At 52.6% G+C, this 20,308-nt stretch overlaps 5 protein-coding genes across 5 annotated transcripts; 2 read left to right on the top strand and 3 right to left on the bottom strand.

Moving 5' to 3' along the window:
• Positions 1–174: 174 nt before the first annotated feature.
• On the top strand, positions 175–2,464 carry J4E92_008176 (uncharacterized protein; the record flags this gene model as incomplete). Its single annotated transcript, XM_051499531.1, has 2 exons — positions 175–214; positions 645–2,464. The coding sequence occupies 2 exons, from the start codon at positions 175–177 to the stop codon at positions 2,462–2,464; spliced, it is 1,860 nt and encodes a 619-aa protein (XP_051350314.1).
• Positions 2,465–7,033: 4,569 nt separating this feature from the next.
• On the bottom strand, positions 7,034–10,467 carry J4E92_008175 (uncharacterized protein; the record flags this gene model as incomplete). The annotated part of the gene is made up of 7 exons (XM_051499530.1): positions 7,034–7,274; positions 7,332–8,305; positions 8,355–8,827; positions 8,875–9,914; positions 9,961–10,098; positions 10,149–10,249; positions 10,297–10,467. 7 exons carry the CDS (start codon positions 10,465–10,467, stop codon positions 7,034–7,036), a joined length of 3,138 nt encoding a protein of 1,045 aa, XP_051350313.1.
• Positions 10,468–11,027: 560 nt separating this feature from the next.
• Positions 11,028–12,614, top strand: J4E92_008174 (uncharacterized protein; the record flags this gene model as incomplete). The annotated part of the gene is made up of 1 exon (XM_051499529.1): positions 11,028–12,614. The coding sequence occupies one exon, from the start codon at positions 11,028–11,030 to the stop codon at positions 12,612–12,614; it is 1,587 nt and encodes a 528-aa protein (XP_051350312.1).
• Positions 12,615–13,011: 397 nt separating this feature from the next.
• J4E92_008173 (uncharacterized protein) lies at positions 13,012–14,101 on the bottom strand (the record flags this gene model as incomplete). The annotated part of the gene is made up of 4 exons (XM_051499528.1): positions 13,012–13,419; positions 13,474–13,826; positions 13,885–14,002; positions 14,054–14,101. 4 exons carry the CDS (start codon positions 14,099–14,101, stop codon positions 13,012–13,014), a joined length of 927 nt encoding a protein of 308 aa, XP_051350311.1.
• A 476-nt stretch (positions 14,102–14,577) lies between these two features.
• Positions 14,578–15,362, bottom strand: J4E92_008172 (uncharacterized protein; the record flags this gene model as incomplete). Its single annotated transcript, XM_051499527.1, has 2 exons — positions 14,578–14,939; positions 15,083–15,362. The coding sequence occupies 2 exons, from the start codon at positions 15,360–15,362 to the stop codon at positions 14,578–14,580; spliced, it is 642 nt and encodes a 213-aa protein (XP_051350310.1).
• Between the last annotated feature and the right edge of the window lie 4,946 nt (positions 15,363–20,308).

Raw genomic sequence — 20,308 nt, 5'->3', positions numbered from 1 at the left:
GGCAGACACGCGATTTCATGATCCCAGGGTTCAGGCTTGGCGTCATCTCATCTCTCTATCACGCGTTGCGCCTGGGGAAGCACCAATGTAGTCGTGTCTTCGTCTTCTTAACCATTGTGGTCATGTCGCAACTACGCCTCGCGCCAATTTGTCTGCCATCCGCTGCTACAGGCCATGGGACGGATCTCTCAGGCAAGAGCAGCTACCCAAGCCGGTACGGGAAGGTGGACTTGGCCAGGATCGTATGCGCCTCATGCACTTGCGGCACATGCCTCCTCTAGTATGACCGTCACAGCAGCCGATAAGAAGCCTTGAATGGTCTTACTTATCGATCCTATATGCATACCGCATTATTTCTAACAGTAGCTCGCGCGCAGAGCTGCTCCATGAACTGCTTACGCGTCGCATAGCACCAAGTCCTCCCGAGGTCATTCAGCGCAACACCCAGCTGAGCATCAGGGCTTCCTAGGCTTCGCAATGGGATCGCAGCGTGTCGCGTCGCTTTTGCGACTATGTTTATCGCTTTTACTGCTTCAATTCGCTTTCGCGACCAGCTCAATCGCTAGCAATGCGAGATCGCCAACTGCACAAGGTATGACTGAGAGATACTTTCCCCTCAAAGACCTCTCACTGACATGTCGCAGAAGCAGATCAACCGGTCTACGAGCCCGAGAATCAAAATGTCGTCCGCCTGCTTTCGTCGCCAGCCTCGTCTACATCCTTCCCCGATTCGTCCCAGACATCATCGAACGACCTCCCAACCAGCACAGCCAGCTACTCGCTCGACGAGACCAACGTCCTTCACGATATCCACTCCGCTCTATCTACAATGCAGGACCAGTACTTCTCAGTATGGCTCGGCAAATACACAACAGCGATAGACTGGACAGCAGCCGTCATGTCGACCTACGTTTCAGCTACCCTCTCCTCGCTCTCCCACTCGCTTGCATACACGATGCCAGGCACATTTGACAAGAGTCGGAAGATGGACGTCGAGGCACAATTGGTGGAAAATGAGATCAACAAGTACTTTGCGCAAACAACCGCTTACTACTTCGGCGAGGATCATTTCGCAATAAGGATGCAGGCGTTCGATGACATGCTGTGGGTAGTCTTGGGCTGGCTGGAAGCAAGCGGTTTCGTTGAGAGCCATTCTGCTGAACACTACACGTCTGACAAGGCTGGAGCGAAGGAATGGCATGCAAGGCAATTCGTCCCTGCTTTCGCACACCGAGCCCGTGTCTTCTACGAATTGGCGGAGAAGGGATGGGATTGGAGGCTCTGCGGGGGCGGCATGACTTGGAACCCGCGTCTGTTGCCGTACAAAAACGCTATTACGAACCAGCTCTTCATCTCGGCGAGTGTCAGCATGTACTTGCACTTTCCGGGTGACGATAATTGTTCACCGTTTTTGTCGCAGCACGACAAGATTGGCCTACAGCAAGATCAGCTATTTGATGACTGCGACGAGGGGCATCGGGCACGCTACGATCCTGTTTACCTCGCGAACGCAGTGAACGCGTACGAGTGGCTGAAGAACGTTGGTATGACGAACGACCAGGGGCTTTACGTTGACGGCTTCCACATCGGAGGTTACCGCACGAATCATAGCAAGACGACATGCGACGAGCGGAACGAAATGGTGTATACCTACAATCAAGGTGTCCTCCTGTCTGGACTTCGCGGGCTGTGGGAAGCTACCGGCAAGACCTCATATTTGGAAGATGGCCATGAACTCATCAGGAACGTCATACGTGCTACAGGCTGGAAGAAGAAGTCTCAACCTCATCGAAGCAATGGTCCAGAAGACGAAAACGAAGCACTACCCGCTGACTGGGCCGGCCTAGGTTCCAATGGTATCCTAACAGAGTTCTGCGACCCCTCTGGGCGCTGCAGTCAAGACGGCCAAACGTTCAAAGGCATATTCTTCCACCACCTAACGTCCTTCTGCGAACCTCTTCCATCTCGACCAGCCAGACCAGGCAAAACCCATGCAGCACCCAAAGAGTTGATTATGTTACACGCAAACAGTTGCAGAGAATACACCGCATGGGTCATCCACAACGCCCAAGCCGCGCTCCGAACGCGCGACCAAGATGGCCGATTCGGCGCATGGTGGGGCGCACCAAAGCCCTCGTCTCCTTCCGGCTCCTTCCATGACAACAGGAAATCAGCGGCTCATCACCATCCAATCCTTCCAGAGAACGCGATAGACTACCGAAATGTCTACTCAGATTCTAGTGAGGGCGTATATATGGAAGGCAACTTCGACAAACCCTCCAAGCGGTACGTCTTGAACGAGAATGACGGAAACGAAGACGAAAAGACAAAGAGAAGCCCAAGCGATCTCAATGACCGAGGACGCGGTCGCACCATCGAGACACAAGGCAGCGGTCTCGCGGTCGTGCGAGCAATGTGGGAGTTCCTCCGCCGAGCAGAAGGCGCAGAGGGGTATTTGTCGTGAGTGGTCAGCGAAGGAGTTGTTACTCATCACCCATCACAACTCACACCACGAGCTCATCAAGAGTGTAACCAAGTTGTTGACGCGGTAGAACAGAAACGCTGGCCCATCCTCTTTCTCACAATGGGAAAGCGACGCTCCGCTCTCCTGCCCCAACACCATCGGCAGGATACAAAGAGAATGGCATGAGATTGCTGAGAAATGGCCGCCGGCAGTGAGGTAGCTACTCAGTGTTGTGGAACTGTACGTGCACCTGGAAATGTGTTGTATGACGGGAGGGGAGGCATGCTGTTGGTTGATGGGGCTGGAGCTCTTCTTTGAAGTGGAGCATTGGTGATCGGTTTGTATGCTGAAGGCACTGTTGGACGAGAGATGGTTGGATTTGGTATGGAAAGCAATCAAATGCTGTGCGGCAATAACGGTGAGCTACGAACTAACTACATAAGTAGTCGTCACCAGCTCGCATCACTAGTATCAGATTCACATGCACCTAAGTCGACGGCTAATGCAGCACAGCTCAGCGATTCCTGAATTGAACACAACTATTGCAAAGGAATGTATGAGTATCTCGGCAAAATGAATGACCATCTTCCTAACCCCCGGTAGCAGCATCTCCTTTGAATCGCAAAACTCCGACCTTGTCCGATGGCCTAGGCGTGATACTCCACGGAGGGTACCATCTTCAGTCTTTCCATTCAAGGTGCCGCGTATCAAACCCATTGAAAAGCGTCCACAACGTCCTCTCCCAACTCCCCTGTAGAGGTGCCTAGGTGCTGTCGGCGATGGCTTTGTCATCCCCGGTGGCTAGCGGAGAGCGCTTCCATGCGCTGCGAGTCGAAGTCAAATCCACGATGTTTCCTTCCTCGCTCATGGCTGGTGGATAGCGTTTCCAGGCGCTGCGGGTCGAAGTCAAATCCACGATGTTTCCCTCCTCGCTCATAGCTGGCGGGTAGCGCACAAGTATCGTCTTGCCGTCTGTGGGAAGTGCGACAGGTGCTGCGACTGCGTTGATGGCAAAAAGTGCCGCGATCGCGGCGTAGTTGGTGATCTTCATGACGAATAGATATGGTTGTGATAATCCCGGAATTGGCTTGATGCTCTGAGTCCTGTTGGTGTTGAATTGGTAGAGAGCCATGGGCTTTTTATACTAATCAGGAAGCAAGACCTCACAGGCTTTGGGCTAACTACGCCGTTCTCCCAATACCCCGGCACTGGAGACTTTGGTTGAATGCTTTCGCCTTGCAGTAATCCATCGCTGCTGTCGCAGGTGCATTACACGGGACCGCAGTTCGCGCCTGCATCAGCCGACGTTCTCACCGCACCTGGATATGGGAAACCTTCCTAATCAGTTTGGGTGGGGCTTTCTCATCAAAAGTTGTCGGTGAAGACTTGCAACTACCAGCTGCAGCTGAACTGTCTATATTAGCGGTGTACACTTACTGGTGCTGATTGCAGGTCTACCTTAGTAGCAGCTTACATTCGTAGTTGCTAGCTGTAGGGTAACGCAGAATTGATGCGCTTTCTCAGTGGCGCCATATCAGGAGGTTGTACGAGGCTGATGGTGTCTTGGTTCGTGAAACCATAGCTGCGCGAGTATCTCCTAGCTACAACAACTCTGGAACGGTCTGAGTGTACCTGGGTAGTCAGATATCGAGCTGCAACCCTTCTATGTGAGCTAGTATGCTACATGAAATACAACTAACTTGCGAATTTCCTGTTCACGAATCTAACCTACCACATCTATCTCCTTCTTTCAATGACGAGCACGTTTCCTCAATTCTGGCGCCAAAAGCCCACCCAGTACGAGCGCATCGGTACCAACGATTCAGGGTATCACCTAGATATCGAACCCGCATCAGTGCCCCGTGACCGTCAGGCTCCTAACCCGCGCGAATGGTGCAAGCATCGTTTCTCGTATGCGTTAAACCTCGCGTTGCTGCTGCTCCTCTCCTTCAAATATGTGTTGGACCGACAACAAAGGTCGATAATGGATGCGCAGCATCTTTATTGTAGGTTAAAAGCGAAATTTGCGACTTACCGCGTGTTGATACTTGAGCAGCTCCGGCGCAAGATATGATCAAACACCAGATCATCAGGTTCAACGATGGTTTTGCTTCGAATAACGATTCGACGATATACCAAGGTACCCCATCTCCAGAGCTAGACGCAGCCTGGAATGATCTCTACAGCTGTAAGAAACTGTATTCAAAATAGCAACCATATCACAACTGGCTAACATCAAGTTACAGTCGGCCTTTCTCGAATTCCGACATCTCAGGCACAGCAGCTTGTGAATGAGACAAGCCAGATTCCCAACGATGAAGGATACTACGTCATCCAGCTCGACGTTTTTCATCAGTTGCATTGTCTAGTAAGCTCTTTCAACCTGAGTGCACCATATGGGACGTTTGCTAAACAGATCCAGAACATGATCCGCAAAGCACTTGCCCCATCTTACTACAGCGCAAATATGCCTGGCCAGGATGGCGAAGATGAACTCTTTGGTATCACTCACATTGATCACTGTGTTGATGCGATACGACAAAGCCTAATGTGCAATTCGGATATCAGCACCCAGGTCTTTCAGTGGAAAGACGGTCGCGTGCGCCCCAGAGCTGGCATCTTGCATACGTGTCGAGACTTTGGTCAGATTAAGGAGTGGGCGATGGCGAATCAGGTCAAAGGACCGATTGATTGGAGCATTCGGGTTGAAAGCGTGTAGAGCTGAATGTATTTCTTGTGTCCTAACTGCATGTAATGATCTGTATCGTGATGCGCTTCTTGAAACCATCAACTAGACTATACCTGTAGGTTAAGAAACAATCCTCAATTACTGCGGTAGAATTCGTTACGCCATCACAGCTCACACATAATTGCGTGGGCTCGATCTGCTAGGTCTGACTTTAGTCAGTATGTCTAGAAAGTACGCAACTTTTTCGGCTTGACCGACAGCCAGCTGAAATGCAAGACTGAAATCGTCCCCAGCTGACCTCGATATCTTTGCGCCGACCGTTCCGGGGCCTCCGACAGCAAGGTAGAGTCTGACGCTGACGGTGGTACTAGCTGACGTTAGGATAGTCATATCAGGAAGAATATAGATTAGACCCAAAAGCAATTAATGGTGGTATGAGGAAGTAGCAGAGTTTGGTGGTGTCAATTCAACAGGGTTCACCGAATAGCGATTGTTACACCAAATTTGATGGTCTGATGCTGACAGTACTACCAGCTGATCTCGAGAATGTTACACTAGCCACATGTAACATGGAGATTTCGAGATATTGTTGAAACATCTCCTAGAACAGTTGGAGTTTGTTACTAAATAAGTTGCTGTCATAAGTCCTCCTGGCTGAGTGAAATTTCCCAGATATTTTGTCCCGGTCGCATTCGGTACACATCACTCATTTGCCCACTCCTCACAACCAAACTAGCAAAGTAGTCATGTTCTCATTCTGCAGGGATGCATCAACTGAAGAAGACCTCAAAGAAGAGCTTCTTCCCTCCAGTCGCTCACATCTTCGCTATACACCAAGGAGTCACAAAAGCTTCTGGCACTGGACATTCCATGCAACCTCAGTCTGTTTGCTGCTCGCCCTAGGAGCCCATTCAACCTGGCGTAAAATGTCGTGCGAGGTGGAATGTATGCTGAAACACGACACGTGGTGTAAGTAATTCCAGTTATTGTATAATGACATTTGCGATCTGACTTCTCGTCTAAAGCACCAGGACTGGAAGCACTCCGCAACACTTTCAGCACGGAAACTGTACTCGGCACATTCGATGCCTGGACGCCGTACAAAGGACCTCCTACTCCCAATGTCAATGCCGCATGGGACAGACTTATCAATGGTAGGTAAGCACCGCGTGCCGATACAACCAAAGTGCAGATACTGAAGAGCACTAGTAAGCATCGTATCAATATCACACGAAGAAATGATACGCATGAACCGACCACTATCGTCCGTCAAATACCCCAACGAGATTTCGCAGGTACGTCACGTCGATGATACCTCGCCACAACCGCCCCCCACTAACATTCCCTCTCCAGGGCTATATGGCCCAAACAGCGGCCATCCACCAACTCCACTGTCTCCACCTCATATGGCGTGACCACCACCTCCATCACTTCCCCGAGTACGAGAGCCAGAAGTCGGTGTTTCTAGAATACTACGAGCAACATTATGAGCATTGTGTTGATATGATAAGACAGCGTCTCATGTGTACTGCTGATCCGGGCGTGGTTACGTTCAGATGGGTGAAAGGGGTGCCAGGTCCGTATCCGGACTTTAATGTTGAGAGGAAATGTCGTGATTTTGAGGCGTTGCTGGAGTGGAATGAACGAGTGGGTGTGGATGTGCCGGGTGATAGCTTTGATTGGAAGCCGCCTGAGGGGAGCGAGATCTTGGATACGAAACCGTAGTGCTAAACGGGAAGTAGTAATGGATTTTACCCGATGCTTAATCTCGTGTTATAAAGTTACTCTGGTATGCGAAGTGATACATGGTGTGGAACAGGTGAAGCAGAAAGCGATTCCGTTCTCTTAACCTGTCCATCCTATACACCCACCTTCTCGTCTCACATAATGCCCAACTCCCCAAAACCCTTGAGAACTTCTTTGTCCACGCGACTAAGCCACTCTTCCTGGAAGGCATGTTCTCCACCCACTTGTTGGATAACCTGTTGGAGATGTTCCCTAACGAACGCAACGAGATTGATCTGATGAACAGGATCAGTGTAGATAAGTTCTCGCTTGCGGATGTCCTCCGGTGCCTCGGGTTCAGTAGGATGGTAAGGTTCTGGAGGCCAGAATAGAGAACTACGGAAAGATGTGTTAGTATAAACAATCAAGCAGCAAATGAGAGAGGGCACGTACTCTTGACTCCGATCATCCATGCCATCCAGCAACTCCCCGAGTACATCCGTCCAAATCCCTATCAAAGATTGCAACCTACCCAGCATCCAAGGCTGCGCTCCTTCCAAGAAACGTGTGAGAACGAGACACATGAGCTTCTTGTTTGGCGCATCGCCAATGTTCTCGATATGGCCGAACCACTCTTCCAATAACCAATCTAGAGTCTTCTCAAGACCTTCGCTTGATAATGCGGAGAGGGCTTCGAGGAGTACAGAAGGTGAAGCCATGCCGATACGTGCTAGTACGGTAAAATAGTCTGTTTCTACCACACCGTCAACAGCGCGGGAAGGGAGTTCGCGGTAAGGGCCGTGGGATTGGTGGTGTGTCCATGCGCCGTGGAGACCCTCCAGGACCTTTGCTAGGAATCCGGAAGAGATCAAGTCACTAGTCAGAACTTTGACAGCGTTCTCCCCACCTACACCTTCCGCGCCTCGAATGATGCATGTAACGAGATGTGTCATTATGCCATTGGCTTCGGGCTTCAAGTTGCCCAATAGCTCAGCGAGGGCTTGAAGGATTGCGGGGCGGAAAGAGTCTGCGAGGACGGCGGAGGGCGCTAGAAGCAGGTATGCTTCTGTGATTTCAATGGCTTTTCGCAGGGTCTCGTTGTCCATGGAGAAGAGAGGTAGCAAGTATTGAAGTAGGTTCAGCAGTTCCGGTGGTGTAGGTTCAGGAGCGGACGGCGTTTGTGCGATGATAGAGGCCCATAGATCCAGCGCATCTTCAAGGAGGTAGACTTGGGTTTCTGAACCAGGCTCGATTGCACTCTGAATGATGGGTAAGAATGAAACGTGGAAGGAACGTGACTCGGCTTTCATAGCGTTCGTTAGACGAGCCAGGAGTGTGAGAATAGCTTGCTTCATGAGATGTTCTTCACCAGACTGCTCCCACAGCGGCGGGAGGAGAGCGATAATGCTGTTGGCGTATGGGGTGATCTGCATCCAGTTAGTCTCAATACTTCAAGTTCTCCCATCTCCAACTTACATGATGCTCTAACCTGTATACAACAAGACTAATGGTGTTTAGCAGTGCCATCTTCGTTTCTGGAAGTTCCACTTCTTGGACCAGCGCCATCAGCCTATCGAGCATGAGCTGCGAGTATGGTAGGAAGGCATCTGCCTGGAACTCCCACTCGTCGGCGACGGCATGGAACTTTCTTCCAGCAGTTATTCGTACCACCTGATCGTTCATGGGATCGCTCTTATCGAGAAGATGCTGAAAGATCTGGTAGACGATAGGCTTCTTCTCCTTGGCCATCTTAATAGTTATCCACTGGGAGATGATAATGGCGATACGGCGACGAATGATATTGAAGCCCGGAGTCTGCTTCGCTGCTTCGATGACCAAGGTCTTCTCAAGGAAGGTGTCGAAGTCAAGTTGATCGTGCAGTATGTCAGCCGCAAGACCAACGGCGGTGTAGACGGAGTCCTTGAAGAGGATATCTTCGTTCTCCGGTGCTATCAAACGTTAGCAAGGGTCATCTTCTGCTAAAGTGAGTACTCACTCGCGACTGTGTAGAAAACTTGGAGCAGAGGCTGAATGATCAAATTTTTGAAATTCTTTGCGAGGTCTAGGAAGAGCTTCTCGGCACAGGGTCGGATCGCAAATTCCCAGTCCTCTGCTCCCTCTTCCATCTTCTCCCACTCGTCGGGCTCTTCCTCCCACATACGAAGGTCGCTGGGCCTGAAGACGAAGAAGCGCTGGACAAGTGCTGAGATCATTTCGCGAACGAGGTCGTCAGTGAGCAGGTCTGTCTTGATCTTGTGCGTGGCCGCGTTCTTCTCATCCTTTTCCTGCTGGTGTTTGAAGCGGAAAGTCTGGGTGGGAAAGAAGACCATCTTCACACATGCACGAATGAGCAGCAAGCCTTTCAGGCCCAGACGCTCGAGGATGGGTGCTTCATCTTCGGCATCGCCATCAGTACCGACTTTGGCGCCCTCAATAGACTTTGAGCCCCATTGCTCCCCTAGTCGAGAGATGAGGCTCCAGTAGTCGCGCGCAAGCTCTATAGAGTTAGGTAAAAGGACAAAGTCGGCTGGGTGAGTCGTGGCCATGTTGAGGTGCAACTTTGAAAGCTGCATCAAGTGCCTGCCTATCTTCTTTTGAACTTCGCTAGCAAGTGGTGAGTTCTCCGGCATCACGTATTGCAGGAACTCTCCGAGATGAGTACGGGTCAGTGTCCAGAACTCCTGAACGTCCTTGTCTCTGCCTGGGAACTCGTAGCCGGCGATTATGAGTCTCCGCATAGTCTTGATAGCAAGCAGGCTGTTGTCGATGCTCTCAAGCGCACCGCCTTCGTCGTCTCCGCCATCGCGAAAGAAGGCTTGCCATGTTTGCACCTTGTTCACGTAGATGGTGCCGAGTACGTTGAAGATCTCCGGCGCGACGGTCTGTAAGCTCTGCCGTGTTCGTAGAAGTCTTCCAGTTGACAGTTCCTTAACAATGTATAGCAAGACGAGAAGGGCGCGAGGGAGTTGTAAGCGGTAGGCGTTCGGATCGGTCGAGGCGCGAAGGATGTGGAGTAGTTGTTGGAATAGATCTGGCCTAGAAAGTGTTAGAGTAGGAAAGTATATGCTGGGTTGGGACTGACCAGTCATTTGGGAACTCGAAACGGACGATCTTAGCGACGACGAGAGCATTCTGTAGGGCCAGGCGATGGTCGGCTTCGTTGACAGCGCTTTCGAGTAGACGGGCCCGTATGGTAGCCTTGTCTTCTTTGCTTACAGCACTGCGGTCACGTAAGCCTATGCATCTCTGCGGCTTTATGTGGAGGCGTACTTGGTGGCAGTCTTGCGCCAGTACTTGTCGATGCCGTTCTTGAGCTGGATAACGGCGAGGTAGCGAACTTCGAGGGGGAGGGATTGGTCAAGGAACACCGTCTACTAGTGTCAGTCCGGTACAGTTCAGGGAGCTAAGATATGCATACCTGCAGCAGAGGATAGAAACCCGCGGCCTTTTCCCATTGCTGGAGTTGCTTGGTGCCCGTCTGCACTTGGGTTTGGTCTGCTGAGGACGCTGATCGCAGGACGTGGAACAAGATGCTCTCAGTCAGAGGATTCGCCTCCGCCGGCGCTTCAATGCTGAACTCTGTGTTCATGCTGTGAGTGTTGACGGTCAACTGTCGCGGTAGTGGGGCAGCCGCAAGTAGGTGAACTTTTGGATATGGCAGGAACAGGCAAGTAGCTGGGCGGAAGCGGCTCACGGCTCAGCGGAATGTACAGTCTATGGAGCCTGCTCACCCAGGCTGCGATCAGGATGCGGCAAGTCTTGTCTGGGAAGTCTATCTTGGTGTTTGGGAAACAAATTCGAGAAGCTCCCCGCCTGACAGCTCGGACCTCCGAGACACGAGACAGTGATTCTGGGGCACCTTGTTGGCAGTTGACATATACTGCGCAGAGGATGATCAAGTGTGTGTCATCTGTCTAGCGTGTACTCGAATATGGTCTCTCCACAGAAGCACTGTTATGGGCGTGTCTGAACGTGGCCCCGGCGTGTCTGGAGAAGGCGTCGCGCGCATCGGCTACTCCCACGCCTTCCCCAGCCAACCTCGGTCCGTCGCAACTCGAGCCTCGTCTCCCCATCACGCTGTCACGTTGCAGCCACATCTCGCGCCATCGCCAACCACGCCCGTGACATCCACCCTCCCAATGCTCCCAAATGCCCTCCGCAGACTTCGCCGCCGCCCAGCAACGCATCGCAGCTCGCCGCGCTCAACGCGCCCTTCAGCAGCGCAATCACCATGAGCCGCCGCAATCAACCGCACAACGCGCACTCTCGCGCCTGCCCTTCCCCTTCAGCAGCGTCTCCTCGACTGGATTCAGCGTCTGGGACGCGATAAAAGGCCGGTCGGGAACACGGCCAGAGTTCCGCGTTGGCCAAGTCGATGCCGAACTCCTCGATGAGGAACTCCTTACCCTGATGAAGAGTCAAGTCGGCGAGGGCTTGAAGTACTTCGGAAGCCATATCACAGATCATTACTCACCAGAGATATTGCTGGCATTGAGGGCTGTACTGTGGAAACTGAGCATTTGGGACCAGAACGCGAGTTATGGCGCGCATCTACAGGGGCTGAGGTACACGGATGCGCGGAGTAGTGCGCCGAATCGCCCACCACCTAAGCCGTGGCAGAAGATTGCATACGGGGCTGTCACAATGGGCGGACGGTATGCGTGGACGAAGTGGGAAGAGTACCTTCTATCCGCTTCAGAAGACTACACCCGACCCGAGAGCGCGCGATTAAAAGTCCTAGGACGATTGAGCGAACTAGCCGGAAACGCACACGACGTCCTCGGTCTCGCCAGCTTCCTCGTCTTCCTCGTCGACGGCCGGTATAGAACCATAACCGACCGCCTCCTCCGTCTACGCCTAACACCAACCTCGCACTCCACATCACGCGAAGTCAGTTTCGAGTACCTCAACCGCCAACTCGTCTGGCACGCCTTCACCGAGTTCCTCCTCTTCCTCCTCCCACTCGTCGGCATCTCGCGCTGGCGCCGCATCCTAAGCCGCACATTCAAGAAGCTACGCACGACCGTGCTCTCGCTGCTCGGCCGCTCGAAACCCGCCAACGACGAAGACGACGAGGAGAGCAAAGCAGCCGGCGAACTCGGTTTCCTGCCCGAACGCACCTGCGCAATCTGCTACCGCGACCAAAACCCCACAACCACCACCGAAGCCGACATCCTCACCTCCTCGGCTGGCGGCGGCGGCGTCGTCGGCTCCGCAACAACCGACATCACCAACCCCTACGAAACCATCCCCTGTGGCTGCATATACTGCTTCGCCTGCATCGCGCAACGCATCGCAAACGAAGAAGGCGAAGGCTGGACGTGCCTCCGCTGCGGCGAGACAGTCAAGGAATGCCGGCCCTGGAACGGCGATGTCATTGAAGAGCAACCTCGTCGCGTTGAACATACCGAAGTCCACGAACGGCCCAGTACAGCCAAGTCTGTTGGTTTCGCTACTGCTGGCGATGAGCTAGATGAGAAGGCGCTGCTGAGGGAAGTCGATCCCATGCCGGAGATGGAAGACGCCGCGGATACAACGCAGGAAGATGAGGAGGGCATAATGGGTACGACTCACACGCGCGGTCTGGATCTCGGGGAGTCGTTGTTCACGGAGAGTTCAGAGTGGGCGCGTGCGAGCGAAGATCGTAGCAGCGATGATGAGCGGAGTGAGGAGTATACTGAAGATAGTGAAGAGGAAGAGGAGGGTGATCAGTCGGGCTTTTACGACCGACGATAAGGCTTGGGAAGGTTGGTTTGGTTGGACTTGGGCGGGGGCTACTACACGACTGTTGTATAATTACTGGATGCGTTGAATTGCAAGATACCCTGACTTCTCAAGCTTGGTTTGTTCCATTGTGCTATGCTATCAAGTGTCATTGAGCTATCGTGAGATCAGTCCATTCTGGACTTCGACGTTTTGATCTTGGTAAGGTGATCGCTGATAGCTAGACATCACATGCAAAGCCAGAGTCTCGCGCCGCAACGCCTTGATTGATGCGGTCCGTCCTGCGTCGTGTAGCATCTGTCGGCTCTTGCCCTTGCGCTGGCCTCAAGGCTCCTTCGCATGAATGCCAACGTGCATAGTCGCAGCTTGGCCTTCTCTCGTTATACACAGCAAACCGCCCATTGTCTCATCACGTCCGCATGAAATCCGCAAACCTCGGCAGCGCTGCCATCTTCTCCTCGGGACTTGTCGTCTCGGCGAAGAAGATGAGGCGCTGGTTCTTGTCCTTTTTGCTCTTCTTCTCTTCTTTCGGCGCGGCCTCCTTGGTCACTTCGTTGATCAGATCGTCAACAGAGTTGGATATGTCGCCGTTCTGACCAGGCGGGTATGCACCCGGTGGTGGAGCGCCGAAACCTGGTCGAGGAGGTAACGCGCCAGGTTGGCCGGGTATGCTGCCAGGCCGTGGAGGCATGCCACCGTTGGCGGGCGAGAAAGGTTGTGGGACGCCTTGGGGAGGGTATGCGGGCGCGCCGGGTGGGAAGGCGACGGGAGCGCCAGGGGGCGGTACGCCGTACGGTGTCTGCGCAACTGGTGGTGTCTGTGGATATGTTAGTCCCATATCCTTTCCCTGTCCAGAGTCTCGAATACATACAGCAGTCTGTACTGGCTCCACAGGCGCGGGTAGCACGCCGTTCTTTCGATCTTCCCTGAACTGAGCCGCCCTCTTCTCGATCTCCTCCAGGCTCTCGTTGATCTTCGGCCTCTTGTTCGGTGCAGCTTGGCCATTGACGTACGCTCCACGCATGGGATTACCGGTAATTCGCGCGCGCTCTTGCTCCTCGGCGAAATGTGCTTGTGTGACTTGCTGGTTGTGCTGGTCTATTATCTCGGCCGGGACACCCTCCATACCGAAGATCTCCAGCTCGAGGCCTTGGCGGCCGGGATTGGCATTTTCAACGTGGGTGAGCGTCTCCTTGTGGACCTGGTTCATGTGCACGGAGAGACCTGAGAAGCTGTTAGTATTGCTTAATCAGTGCGAGGAGTTGAATCGAGCGGTGCGTACCTCCAGCTGTATTTAACCGTCTTCCACAGCGGTCGCATTTGAAATGTTTGGCCTTTTGGTGAGAGATGAGAATCTTCAGGTCGTCGAAGTCGCGCTCGCAGTAGTAACACCATGGTCGCTGCAGACGTCAGTATGGGCGCTGTATGCGATTTGGGTGCGCATATCGTACCTCGAGCTTCTGGTTCAAATCCGGATATCTTCTGCGTTTCTTCGTCATCTTTGCGATTGGTAGGAGGGAAGTGGGGAAGGCGTGGTCGCGCTCGCGGTCGGTCGAAGTGAAGCTCAGGGCTCGCGGTTCCTCGAGAGCTAGCCTAGCGCGGTGGTCCATGCGGCGAACATCTCAACTTTTCTTCCCACTCACCCACTTCCACCTACAACATCACAATGACAGACGTCGTCAGCCTCTAATGTGAGGACGAAACTATGTCGCCATGTCATTCTCAATACACACATCCACAATAGGACGCAACCCGCACACCAGCCACTTGAGCCTTCGACACTTTTACGAGTCCCTTTCGGGGGAGCATCCCACAGCTTTGCGTCTTGCTCAGCTGTGGTGTATGCGGCTGTACTTCAGTACGTGCATTCTTCGTCTGACGAAGTCCGTTGCAAGAACAAATAAAAAGGTCCTTCATAGTTCACACTTCCTCGCTCTTCGGAGAAATCCTACGAAGAGTGTGACTCCTTGGCTACCTACATATCTGCTTGCTCCACCAAAGCCATCAGGCTGAAGTTGGGGTTCTCCTCTTCGCTTGCCATCATACCGCGAATAACGCCAAGGCATTTCTCAGATAGAACGTCTTCATCTGTTGTGAGCGCCCCGAGGTCTATCGGCCGCTTGCGGTCGCCGTCAAGTTGGTACAGATGGCTGTCTTTGGCTGATTTGACAAAGGCGATGTAATGGTAGTCCACCTCGTCTTCCGCGTTGAGAGGTGCTTCAGTATCTCCCTTGCTTGCTACTCCAGCGTACGCCCGTTCGAGCCCATTGTTCGCCAGCTCGTCCGAATCTGGCGTCAGACTAGCATCAAGTAATTGGGCGATGATTGAGTTGCCGTCTGGCCGATATCAGTACGGTTGTTCATTAAGTTCATGGCTATCATACCGATCCTCCGTCGCGCCTCGCCATTACAGACAGCATGCAATATCGCATAAAGACCGCATGCATTATTGATGGTCTGTTTGAAGAAGATCACGTCACCAGCGCCTCCAGAGGTTCGAAACTCCTCAAGCTTAGCGTCCTCGTCTTGAACTCGCTTTTCATAGTCGTCCGTCGTCGGAAACACCAGTATCAACGCAAAAGCGGGACGCGGAAGAAAGCCAAGCAGTTCTGGATCGTCCAAAGAGAGCACATCCTCGAAGACTAATGAGGTGGATAAACCGAGCTTATGCGCAAGCTCGGTGAAGACGTCTGGATTTGACTCGAGGGGAATGAAGTGCTTGGTATATACCGGCCCGCAAGCTTGGTCTGCAGTGGTCATTGTTGGTAAGGAGGTGTTGATGTGGTTTTCTTATCGTCATCTATAGATGTTAAACGTATTTGCTGCTTGAGAGTTAAGGCTGAGCACCGCACCTGCTTCGTTGACTTCTACGCTAACCGCTTTAGGTCAGGTCATCGTAAGCCTCCAATCGTACACGAAAACGTATCTTAGTGGTGCAGCTATCGGCACCAGGGCCGACCTCTTTGGATGTACGTAACAGTGGACGTTGGAATTTCCTCATGCAATGAGACCAGCGGTTGACTACACTGTCGTACACGAGTCCACGATCTCATATCTAGCGTTGTGCGTGCCAGCACTGCTATATCAATGGAGAGATGCCCAATTTGTCGAACCGTGGCTGTGTCGTACATGCATAAGCTTACTGCCGTTGTGGCGAGGTGATTTGTAGCACCCGAACAACACCGACTGGTGATTTTCGAGTAAGAGCGACTGCGAAATGGCTAGGATGATTGGCCAGCGATGAACGACCAAGCCCTACTGGCGACTGGATCACAAGCTAGTCTTGGTCAATTGATCGTGTGCTTTCATGGACAAGATCGAGACAGTGGGTAGGAAGTCAGAAGACACAGTAAATTGATCATACAGCTTTCTATTCAATTCTATTTAATGAGCCTTTTGCCATCTTGTAAGCCAAAAAGAAGGATTGGCCAAACAGCAGGCAAGAGGCGTAGTCATAGATCAAGATCGCATAAGCTGATCAGCTCATCACTTATCAGCACAGCCATCAGGGCACCCATTCACCGGGCACGCAACTGCAACCACGGGGCAATCAGCAGCAGTCTTACATAAGGCAGAGTTGCCATTGGAATCTCGCCCCCAGCACCAATCTCCAGCGCACGTACACTAGCGCATGTATCAGCATCTCGACGACATGGAATACCCCTTGAAGCGGATGGAATTAAACTGACTTTCCTCCAGCAATAGCCTTGCTCGCAGCCAAAGTCTTCTGTAACACAATGTCCCGCTGATGAATCATGGAATGGGGAGTACGCGATGTTGATCGTGACGCTGAGCTGTTGCTGTGGGCGGAGCGAGAGACGTTTGTCGGTGCCTGCGAGAACGTGTTGAGGCATACCGCTACCAAGGCGGGCGTGTAGTCCCACTAGAAGAAAGCTCAGGATAGTGTTCTTCATGGTGAATGGAGCTGTGGTTGTGAGTGAGGGATGAAGATGAAGCAACTAGATTTGGAGAGTGCGAGCAGGCAAATTATACTGTTTCGCCTGATACAAGGTATTCTGGTCTTACGTAGGCCAGTGGCTTCGTGGTTCTCGTGGTGCAGGCGCCTCGTGGTATGAGACGAGCTACGCAGACTCCTTGGGGTCGTGAGGTGTCATTGCAGGCGGATGGTGAGGTTGTGCTGGAGTTTGAGTAGGTAGTGATCGATATTCACGGGTGCTATCGTGAATCCAAAGAAAACTAATATTTTGCCATGCCGTTGGTAGTGTAGACATCTCCAGGGCTCGGTTCACTTTGGGTAGATGGGGGGTGCGGAGCGGAATTGGTGCAAAGGATCCAGTGCTTGCGAGGCGCGATGTAAGGAGTCGAAGATCGTGCAAGGAGTGTTCGATAGCGAGGGTGAGTGGTTCGTCACAGCGGAGTTTTGAAAGGTACGCCCAATGTGAGTAGGGATATGTTGCACGAGACCGAGATGTATTGATTGCAGCTTTAGCTGCATATTGTAATTCGTCTAAGGATCCTTAGGTCTCGGTGTTGAAAGACGCGGCTTCTCATTGGCCCATTGCTCTGCTCCCAGTCGTCCGATGTATGCTAAGATGTCAGTACCTCCGCATCAGGTTAGAGTCGTAGTGGAGGAGTAAGAGCGTAGGATAGCCGGCGCGTATTTAGGCAGAAACTTCACAAGAACCTCTTGCCATATCTTTCAGTACCTAGGTATGTACCCTTCCGTTAGATATTGCGCAAGGGATAGGTATACCTGCACTGAAGCTGCATCTCCTTAGCTCCACTCACGGGTCGTCGGAAAAGCTCCAAGGCATTGTGCAAGTTGCCAAAATTGTGTCAAGTTTAGGTATGAAGTGCTTGAGCCTTCCTTGCACACGAAATCGTAACTTTGCCAATCGATTGCAGCAGCACTCCAAGCTAGCTAAAGTAACTGAAGCATCTGGGGTAAAGATAATATCGCGAAACTGCAGGTGTCCGGCGCAGGCAAATTACAAATACAAAGGTGCAGATATCTCGGTTCCCATCCCATTAATAGTTCTGACGTGGAACCCCGCGCTGCTACTTCCTATTTGGGTAAGCACTTCCTCATGTGTATATCCGTTAGTATACCCCACTCCTTCCAAGGTGACCAACAAACTCAACCCCGCCCCTCACCGTACCAAACTTCGACGGTTACTCCCGTCGCGACTAATCCGATGGGGCGTTTTAGACATCTCCTGTCTCGTTTATTCTGCGGGATCTTCCACATCAAACCCAAATACTCAAAGATACCTCGTCCGGATCCTACAATGGCGACAAAAGTCCACGAATACAAACTCCCTCCTACAGCCCTTATTCCTAACTCACCATACCCGCTGCTCCACTACCCCGGCCTTCTCTACGATATGGTTACATCACCGCACTTCAAAACAAGAGAGATTCTCGACCTTTATGCATCGAATGGCTGGCAAACACAATGGATAGCGCAGTACGGAATGGATATACAATCGCACTACCACTCCACTACCCACGAAGCCATGACCGTTATCTCAGGCGAAGGCGCATGGATCCGTTTCGGCGTCGCTGACTCCCCGTCTTGGTCGCAGGGGAAATACGAACCGGGTGAAAGAGGAGATGGAGAGGTTGGTGGCGTGGATATCAAAGCGGAACTGGGCGATGTCTTCATCATCCCAGCGGGGGTTAGCCACAAAACCTTTTTGCCGCGACCGCGGAACGAGGAATTGGCGTTTCACCAACCGAAGGATGTAGAGGAGGGGAGGGCGGCGGAGGTTGATGAGGAGAAGGAGACGGAGAGGAGGAGGTTCTTTGAGAGTGTGGATGTCAGCGGCGGGAAGTTCATGATGATGGGTGCGTATCCTTATGGCGGAGTTTGGGACTTCGCTGTTGGAGGTGAGCATGACGGGAAAGAGGGGGAGGTGTGGAAAGTGGGCATGCCAGAAAAGGATCCGGTGTTGGGAGATAGCGATGAGGGGTTGAGGGGGCTGTGGGAGGGTGTGGAGGAGGCTGGTGGTAGGGTGGTGATGGGGTTGAGAGAGCTGGGGTTTGGAGTTTGAGGTGTGATTGAGTGTGGGTAACGACTGAAACGATCTCCTACACAGTTCTTTTCATTTTCACGAGGACAGCTTCCTCCTTCATTCCCGTAGTCTCGATACCAAGTTCATCTCATTGCTGCTACGCTCTGTCCATGCGCGTTTCTTTGAAGTTGAGCATGAGCGGTAATGCCGAATCCATCTCCAGCAACGAAACGAGGTGCGACTCGTCTACCACTATATCCAAATACGCCATATCTTTGCAACAGGTAGGTTTGAGAACATGAGGTCGTAAAGTTCTCCGCCGCACGATCATTCCGAGACGGGTCCGACATCCCCGAAATCGGCGCTAGCCTCCACTCCCGCCCGCGCGCCCTACGAGTGATCCATCAACCTCCGTGCTATATAACAACTGGCAATGCCCCTAAATTTCACAGTTTCGCGATTCTTCGCGATCGAAACAGTTTGTTCATTGAGCTTACCCCTGATTAACGCGACGTTGCCAAAGTGACTTAAGTAGGCACGATGCTGCCTCTCCCACGCCCCTTCCAAACACCCAGGCACAAGCCGGCACAGGATTAGCGCAATGCAGCAAGAGGAGGCACACAACACCATGGCAATCTAGGACGCCTTGTAGACCACTCTTGCTTCTAGAAGACGTCCACAATGAGCGACGCTTCCCGAAAACCACCACCGTGCCGCAGATAGCCGCTGAATTGCGACCATGGCCAAGCGACCCGAGTCCCTATCATCATTACCAACGCCAACACCTTCTCATTCAATCATGGAAGGGTCATACCAACACATACAGTCGTGGGAGCGACTGTACGCCCGACCCAGATCACTGGGCATCCAAGCCGCCAAGGCCAAGTGAGTGCCGCATAGCCGGACGCCGTCTGACTGATAGCAATCAATCGGCGTAACCTTACTCCCAGCTGGCTGACCGGGAACCTGTCCATGTAGGTGAGGAAGTTCAATGGGAATAGTTGAGCCGGGTGGCCCGTTGTTCATCGGACGCGTGTCGCCAAAAGACACCTGAACGATATAACAATTACTGATGTAGATGCGTCCCGATGGGTCACGTGTGTGACCACAAACGCACGCCGAGGCCATCGTGCTTAGGCACCAAGACGTATCGGACCCCTCGTGGCTGACGGCCAACTCTGGTCCCACTCGCAAGCCATAGACGGATTCCGAGCATTACCCCAGACCTGGATGCGTCGAGCTTCGTCGCGTGCGCAAGCTTTACCGCGCGCCAAGATCAATACACTAGAACCTAAGACCGACTGAACTGACCAGACGATATCTCATTCCCCTCCGTGGCTGACGCGCCAACACAGGTTCAGCGCCATGTCCGAAATACATGCACGCCTGGTACGGAATCGGCAGTGGTGTTGAGCGCTCAGGATGGAGCGAACCAACCAATGTAGAGCTACTGATCACCCAAGACCCGTTGTACCCGAGTAGTAGGGTACGCCCAAGCTAGCTGAGCCTCTGCACAGGATCTGGGGAAGCCTTGGATGCGAGCGCCACACTACTAGTGCTGTTTGTAGAAGGAAGGTGGGCGATTGCTTGGGCTGGGCACATGCTTGGAGAGATAGGATATGTGGCACGACAGTCAGATTGTAGGACTCTATATACCGGGATCTCACTGCGCAAATATTGCGGTACGACTTTCACGTTCGTCTCCGCAACTCGCCTTTACACGGTCGTGAA

Source organism: Alternaria infectoria, assembly GCF_024043175.1.
Source record: "Alternaria infectoria strain BMP 0036 chromosome Unknown scaffold_15, whole genome shotgun sequence".
NCBI lineage: Eukaryota > Fungi > Ascomycota > Dothideomycetes > Pleosporales > Pleosporaceae > Alternaria > Alternaria infectoria.
The sequence above is the reverse complement of the archived record's forward strand: the minus strand, read 5'-3'. Positions and strand labels throughout refer to the sequence as shown.